Consider the following 8,036-nt stretch of genomic DNA (forward strand, 5'->3'; position numbering starts at 1 on the left):
ACATGATAAGAAATGTTGTATTAGGAAAAGTCCTAAACCTGAGAAAGCCGGGAAAAAACCGCGCATTTGGGAACTGGGCGGCACAACAAAGGATCTTGCTACGCTAGAACGAACTAAAGACAAACCTGAGGAGAATGATGACTATGTGGCAGCCAATACAGCTGTAATATTTTTTCTTTTGCATTTTTTTAATATCAAGTTTATTGAAGAATTTTCTTCCTATTTCTATTGACAAAAAATCTTATAATTTCTCTTATTAAATTTGATATCTCTAACTGATAATTAATCACGTTTTGTGTCTTTCTATTTTTTATTTTTTGGAAATTTGTATATGTGTGTGTGTATGTGTATGCGCGTGTGCAAAAATTCAAAAAAATTTATGTAACTGAATATATAATGAATTAATTCTTACAATAATAGATTGAAGAATATAATTGGAAAAAAACAACCAAAGAAAATATAAAAGAAAAAGAATGCATTGAATAAATTGACTTTTAGTTGAAGAAATTGCGATTTATACTTTTATTATTTATATTGCTTATTTATATTCTCATTATCTTCTGTAGCTAGTTGGACAGATGAAAGGTAGCATACGCGATCTCGAGGTGAACAGCGAATCTGAGGATAGTTCCGATCAGGAAGAGATAGAGCAATCTAAGCAGCAAGTGCAAAAGAAAACGAGTATGTTCTCTATGTTCAAGAGTCTAGTCGGCAGCAAATCTCTAAAGCAAGAAGATATGTTGCCAGTTTTGGAGAAATTGAAGGATCATCTAATCACTAAAAATGTTGCTGCGGACATCGCGCAGAAGTTATGCGATTCTGTCGGCACTAAATTGGAAGGAAGGATACTCGGCACCTTTGATAGTGTGGCAAGCACTGTGAAAGTCACTTTAACAGACGCTTTAGTACAGATATTGTCGCCCAAAAGGAGAATCGATATTCTACGAGACGCTTTAGAAGCTAAGAACAGCAACAGGCCTTATGTGATAACTTTTTGTGGCGTCAATGGGGTCGGCAAGTCGACGAATCTGGCAAAAATCTGTTTCTGGTTAATAGAAAACAATTTCCGCGTGTTAATAGCCGCATGCGATACATTCAGGTAAATGAATATTATTTCATCATAAATATATGCCTCTTGAAACATAATATCTTTCTTATATATTTTTTTTTATGTACACATTGTATTATATATTTTTGTTTTAAACGTCTTACTTCTAAAATAATTTTTTTTAGGGTATTTATCAATAAGCGCCTCAATTCTCTTAATATAAATTCTAATAAAAGTTAATGTATAAGAGCTTACAATGACAATAATTTTGTGATTTAGAGCTGGAGCTGTTGAACAATTGAGAACTCACATGCGTCATTTGAATGCTTTGCATCCACCAGAAAAGCACGGGAATCAGTCGATGGTGCAGTTATATGAGAAAGGTTATGGTAAAGATGCCGCAGGTATTGCCATGGAGGCGATACGCTTTGCGAAAGATTCCAGAATTGATGTTGTCCTGGTTGATACTGCTGGTAGAATGCAAGATAATGAACCATTGATGCGAGCTCTCGCAAAGCTAATTAAAGTTAATGAGCCGGACTTGGTATTATTTGTGGGGGAAGCTCTCGTCGGGAATGAGGCTGTGGATCAGCTGGTGAAATTCAATCAAGCTTTGGCTGACTACAGTCAATCTGCCAATCCTCATATGATCGACGGTATCGTGTTGACAAAATTTGATACTATCGATGATAAAGTAAGTTTTTTTTTATATATATTTTAAATGACTTTTATTACATTTTTTTTTGTAGAATTTTTAATCTTTATGTCAATACCTGAGAAAATATTTACCATCAAGCACAAAATACATACCATCCACATACATATACTATTGTATTTTATAATAATAAACCACATACATATATACAGGGTGTCCCAGAATAACCGCCAAATATTTTGTGTTCAGGTAGAGCGAACTACACTGAGTCGAAAAGTCCTCTACCATTTTGCAATAGTTAACAAGATATTAATCGTCGAATATTGGTTTTCAATAATTTTTTGTACTATCTCAAGTATTATCAACTTTACAGAAAAACAGCAAGAAACAAAAATTATTTTTTTCTTGTAGAATTCTGAGAACTTTTTCAGAATTTTTTAGTACCATATTTTTTCGTATTAGTAAAAATAATTGCTAATAAGAAAATACAGTATTAAAAAGTTGATAGAAAATTCTGAAAAAATTTTTAGTGCTCTATAAAAAGAAACTAAACAATTTTTGTCTTGATGTTTTTCTGTAAAATTGATAGTACTTGAGTAAAAAATTATTAAGATGAATATTTGACGATTTTTAGTTATTAATATCTTGTTAACTATTGCAAAAATTGCAAAATGATAGAGGACTTTTCAACTTGGTTTAGTCCGGTCTACTTGCGTACGAAATATTTGGTGGTCATTCTGGAACATCTTGTATATGTATATAAATATATTTTCCTCTATAATGTCTATTATATTTTTATTATTGTGTAACATTTACAATCATGAATATTATTGTAAATGTATTATTCTCATGAATATTATTTGCAGGTTGGCGCAGCTATTACAATGACATACATCACTGGTCAACCTATTGTTTTTGTTGGAACTGGCCAAACTTACACTGACCTGAAATCATTGAATGCCAAAGCGGTGGTACATGCTTTAATGAAATGAAAAATGATAAGCAATAATAAACTTTTATATTGCAGGCAGTCTACCTGCAATATATAGATTTCATTTAAACTTTATTATACAATTGAAGTTTTGTATTATGTTCAGAACTTTAGTTTATTGTTTGGTCAAATGACGTCTAAAAATGGAAAATTAAGAGTGGACACTCTAATCTATTGAATAAATATGAAAACCGAGACGATGAATCAAGGACGATGAATCATGCTGTTGTTACGAAAATAAGAAACAAGAAAAAGAGAAAAATAATTGCATTCTCAGTCGATGTGTTAAATTATTGCGAATAATTGGATTTCTCAAATAAAGTTGAATATTTCACAGTTTAGAAGTAATTTTTATTCCATGAGAATACGTTTGTTGAAAGTTTTTCGTGTTGCATACTCCAACATGCTTCCTCACTTCAATACGCTTGTTAGAATGGTTGCGTTTAGTAGAAAAAGTTGTTTTGCAACTGCTGTAAAATTCTTTAATATGATTGGCTGCTGCAACTGTTATAAAAGTGTTGAATATGGTTGGTTTATACACTTAGATCCAATGAGGAACTAAGGGCAAGACCAATCATATCAAAGAATTTTACAACAGTTGCAAAGCTGCTGAAAGCAGTCATTGCTTTATTTTGCAGCTGTTGGAAATTTTCTTCACGCTGATTGGATTATACTTTGAGATCTAGAAGAATGATCCTATCTCAACAGACACATCATAAAACGATTGTAAAATTGTTGTATTCTACTGAACGCAACAGACTGTTTATACAGCAGGTTTAGTAACATCCGTAGAAATTAACCAATCACAACTATTCTTTTAAAGAATGACTGTGATTGACTAGTTTCCGAAAAAGATGGTGTATAAACGTAATAAATAAAACATCAGATTAAATTTAACTACAACAACCAGATAATGAAAAATTGGGTCTGAATTTCAACCTATCAGGAACTGTGTTCCACAATATACGCTTTCTGATAGGTTAAAATTCCTATTTTCTGTTCCTAAAGTCTGCAGCACACGATGCTTGTTTTACAGCTAGCAATCCAGCAGGAAAACAAGCATCATGTGCCGCCGGTTTATCAGAAGTCATCAATTCTTTGATTCTGAACAGTCCTTAACTTTTGGGTACGATCCACTTGATGCTATAAATGTTTTGAAGCATTTTATTGACCAGTTGGAAGAAAGAATTTCACTAACTAGCCAATCAAAAATGCTTGAAGCTACATAGTATCAAATGGACCGTAGTTCCCGTACATCTAGTAACTTTAGAGTGGACAGTTGAATACTCTGCTGTTATGTTATTTATGTGAATGTACCATTATATCCATTTGTCCCATTTATCAGATATCTGTTATCCGTTTGCGATTTGGAAAATAGATCTTTAGGAATCTCTTCTAGATATATTACATAATTCCACATAATTTGCTACATATTATAAATCCGAAATAGTAAGTAATTTAAAATTGTGTTAAACATGAAGTGTACGCTAATCATTTCTTTTTGTAATACTTAATGTAATTGTTAGTGACAATTTTTATATTTTAAGTCATTTTCTTCGAAGATCAGAATTATTATTAGTCAGTATATCAATATAAATAGTATTATTTCAAACTCATTTTATTCGCATTAATTGATATAAATCATGTATACTCTCTATTCATGCCTGATTTGGAAAAATTATAACGAAAAGAAACCTTTCCATAATTTTATAGGTTATCTGTGCAAAATAATCTGTGTTTTAATACCTATATAGTGTACTGGGTATACTTTAACACTTAGTCCTCTTGCAATTGTGCTGAGATTTTTCACACAAATCTTTTATAACATATTACTATTGTCATTTACGTAAATAAGTTAACTATGTTTAATTCGTTTGTTATAGACAACCAACATGTCGCAAGGTACATATCGACCTATGAAATATCCATATACCTTAACCGCGAAGATTGCTCTGTTTCCATACAGATATTACATACAGCATAGTTGGCTGTATAAATATTTGCTCTTAAGTACATTCATTAGTGTGCCCATATTCTATAAAATTCAAAAATTATGTAAGTAACAGCTTGTCTGAGCATTTGATTTAGAATATATATCATTTACTGCGTTCTTATTTTCAGCATATTCTCCCGAGAATGTTGCAAAATGGGACAAAATCCATCGTGAAATGTTCTACGGTACTCCAGATGGCCATCACTGAAGTAGAAATATAATTAGAGTAAAAAATGAACATGTGTAAGAAAAAAAACAGCTTAGTCATTTCTCTAATTAGAACAAATAATCTGTAATATGTGAAATAAATGGAGACATAAGGAAATTGTGAAAAAAATCTATTTGAAAGTTTAATTATTAAAATAATCATATAAAATATACATAGACTAAAAAGAACATATTTTTGTGATTACTATATAATACAAGAAATTTTGACACAGTACACATCTATCCTAAAAATTGAAAACTGTTAAAAATAAACATCCAAAAAATAAGTATTGTAAAAAAAAAGAATTTACAGAATATTAATGATAATGCTTCATTACATAACAATCACAGAACACTCAGTACAAAAGTATCCAATTTTATTGTCTGAATCTACAAACATAAATTTTTATAAACGACGTTTCTGAAACTTTTTTTTTTGAAAGCTATGCTTGTGTTCTATTATTGAAGCTCGCATACAGATGATCTCGAGAAAAACAAAATTTATAGTGTGACTTACCATGTATACATTTACGCGATTCTTAATAATTACGGCAATGAGTATATATAAATTGCCGCTTTATATAATTAATACTAAAATAATAAATAAAATTGATCGATGCGAGAATGTGTCTATTTCTGTTTACATCTATAAAGAAAATAGTGCAATTCTTGTACTGATTGAAGCAAATGAAAACTAATGAGCTGTATGTCATCATTTTGAAATGCTCTGAGTGCGTGATACATCTAAAAGTATATGTATGTGCAGCTATATATATTCCTGCAAATAATACTGTGTGTACGTCTTTATTATAAGCCTCGAAGAAATCGACTGTAGAAAAAAACAATTTTTTTCGTATATTTGCATCACGTAAATACGTAAAATAAATTCTCATAATTCATCATAATTGTACTATTCCGTCAATTTTTTTGTCGATGTAATTTTATATTACTTTGTTGAAAGAATTAAAGTATATAATTTACAAGTATCTTGAACTACATACAGAATCTTTCAACCGCTCAATATCGGTATACAAGTCCATATATATATATATGCTGAGTTCAAAATATATAAAATATGAGCGGCTCTAGATTTAAATTTCACGAGTATGCATCGTAATGAAATATAATGTATATTTAATCTTCTTTATTCTATCTTTTCTTCTGCACTTCTCTTTCGTCGTCATCACTTTCCGACGTATCGTTTTCTTCGACATCGCCGCTCAATCTCGGCCTCTTAATCTTTCTGGTTTCTTCTTGGAAAAGTCCATCCTCGAAATTCAAGCCTAATTCTTTGCAGCGTTTCTCAAAGTACTTGCGTAATCGCATCCCTGCACTATATACGTAACTATTTTTAACAAGACATAGCCTTGTTTCTTACATGTGCATTTCCAAATTGGTTCGGAGGCAAAAGATTACTTACACACACACACATCAACAACAATAAAACCCTATTTATTTGTACTAAAGTTACAGATAAATTAACACGTTCGCAAATTTTATGAAATATAAAAATCGAATTCATCCATTAAGATCAAAGTTAATCTATTTATCTATAATTCGTAGACTTTTTATATTACGATAGTTATTTTATCGAATTATAAACCCTAATTTTTTGTTATTTGTTATATTTTGTTAGATTTATAATATTCTACAGACCTAATCCGAATCACACCTAATAGTTCTATTAAAAATTTACTTATACATATATCAAGTCAAAAATTAGTATATGTACAATATAAAAAATAAAAGAGATGTCAATTTATTATTGTTATTATTTTGTTATTAATAATTATACGATGTTAATCATATTCAATGTGTATGTTACCGTTAATAATGTAGAAATACATGAAGTAATACTAATTAGAATTTGTGATCTCTGGCATCCGAACTTGCGTAAAATAAATAATGATAACGTTGATACCTACTTGTACACAGTACTATGTTCTTTGTTGTACAATCCACAGTTTTCAAAAACCAACTGGCAATCACTAAAGAATTTATCTAGTGTTTCGTAGTCGCCGTTACCGAGTTTGTACTTGATAGTTCCAAAGTCCATCGGATTAGAGATGATATCGTGATAGTCTGGAACCTCATCCTTTCTAACAGGTGATAAAAATGGCCATGAATCTCTGTGATGCCAGATTTCAGCCAATAATTCTTGCAATCTACTCATAGATCCCTTAATGGAATTCTTGTCTCCTTGTTCAATCTCGGCGGCTCTTTTAGTTGCACGCCGCGTTTGTCTCGGTTCAGTGTCATCGGATGTACTGCTATCTGTACATTAAAAATTTTTATATTAGCATATCACGTTTTTGTCATTTCAAAATTATTTACTAATTACTTGAAAGATAAAAACTAAAATTCTAGTTCTATCAATGATATTTGATATGTGATATATATAATGGATTAGCAATAGCTTACGATCTTATTACTAAGATGATACAATATATCAAGCATTTACATGATAGAAATCAAGCATTTATGTAATGCTATGTTAGGATCTGTCCCCTAATAAGTCCTAAGAATTTATCTATGGTCTCGTAGTCGCCGTTTGTACTTGAGATAGTTCCAAAGTCCATAAATTTTACTCAGAAGTCAAAACAAGAATTATATGTATGTGTGCATGTGTGCATATATTGTGCCATATGTTATTTCAAATTAAAATATTCAATTTTATATGAAAATATTATATGCCAACTGTATATATAAGACTTATACATTTTATCGATAAAAATCGACATTGTAAAATTAGTCCAAATTTATATTAATATAAATCTAGAAAAGAGAGAATATATATATTTATATATTTATCAAATTTATTTTTAATAAATCCAAAAATAGTAGTATCAGGCTTCAAGGAATATTATATTATTTAATTTTTCAGATATATTAACGAAAGAGAAATAATTTCGAAACCATAAGTAGCAATATATAATCTGATGTAAACATTAAAAAAATAATTAAAAATAAAATGTCGGAAAAAGATTTATAATAGTAAATAATTTATAGTAAATTCATTATTTACTACTGGTTATATATAGATTCATATGTAATCTCAAAATAAAAATTATAAACTGTTCATTATGTTAATGATGAATAATTGGTCTTTTTTAATGCGGTGCTTTTCAAAAAAGAAAAAATG

The 8,036-nt window shown here is 30.0% G+C and overlaps 3 protein-coding genes across 5 annotated transcripts in view; 2 read left to right on the top strand and 1 right to left on the bottom strand.

Annotated features, from left to right (window-relative positions):
• The window catches only part of LOC108746378 (signal recognition particle receptor subunit alpha homolog), a 5,249-nt gene extending 2,317 nt beyond the window's left edge, over window positions 1-2,932 (top strand). Inside the window, exons 5-8 of one of the 2 annotated variants that reach the window (XM_018483110.1) lie at window positions 25-163; window positions 567-1,099; window positions 1,328-1,742; window positions 2,570-2,932. In XM_018483110.1, coding sequence (XP_018338612.1) covers window positions 25-163; window positions 567-1,099; window positions 1,328-1,742; window positions 2,570-2,695 — 1,213 coding nt within the window. In that variant the 3' untranslated portion in view covers window positions 2,696-2,932. The remainder of the gene's footprint in view (window positions 1-24; window positions 164-566; window positions 1,100-1,327; window positions 1,743-2,569) is intronic. The other variant, XM_018483111.1, reaches the window with a different exon arrangement.
• Window positions 2,933-3,974: 1,042 nt separating this feature from the next.
• Window positions 3,975-5,015, top strand: LOC108746398. The gene is made up of 3 exons (XM_018483138.1): window positions 3,975-4,143; window positions 4,578-4,749; window positions 4,816-5,015. Exons 2-3 carry the CDS (start codon window positions 4,587-4,589, stop codon window positions 4,893-4,895), a joined length of 243 nt encoding a protein of 80 aa, XP_018338640.1. The 5' UTR covers window positions 3,975-4,143; window positions 4,578-4,586; the 3' UTR covers window positions 4,896-5,015.
• A 168-nt stretch (window positions 5,016-5,183) lies between these two features.
• Window positions 5,184-8,036, bottom strand: part of LOC108746412 (bromodomain adjacent to zinc finger domain protein 1A) — an 11,940-nt gene continuing 9,087 nt past the window's right edge. The window contains exons 12-13 of one of the 2 annotated variants that reach the window (XM_018483170.1): window positions 6,820-7,168; window positions 5,184-6,239 (exon numbers count right to left, since the gene is read on the bottom strand). In XM_018483170.1, the coding sequence (XP_018338672.1) occupies window positions 6,044-6,239; window positions 6,820-7,168 (545 nt within the window). In that variant the 3' untranslated portion in view covers window positions 5,184-6,043. Of the gene's footprint in view, window positions 6,240-6,819; window positions 7,170-8,036 lie in introns of both variants that reach the window. The other variant, XM_018483169.1, reaches the window with a different exon arrangement.

The sequence above is a fragment of the Trachymyrmex septentrionalis genome, unplaced genomic scaffold, assembly GCF_001594115.1.
Source record: "Trachymyrmex septentrionalis isolate Tsep2-gDNA-1 unplaced genomic scaffold, Tsep1.0 scaffold17, whole genome shotgun sequence".
NCBI lineage: Eukaryota > Metazoa > Arthropoda > Insecta > Hymenoptera > Formicidae > Trachymyrmex > Trachymyrmex septentrionalis.

Excerpts from the sequence above, each read along its gene's own strand:
- LOC108746398 (XM_018483138.1), top strand. The coding sequence starts at position 4,587 with ATGTCGCAAGGTACATATCGACCTATGAAATATCCATATACCTTAACC. Across the intron at positions 4,750-4,815 it reads CTATAAAATTCAAAAATTAT|CATATTCTCCCGAGAATGTT; the intron begins GTAAGTAACAGC and ends TCTTATTTTCAG.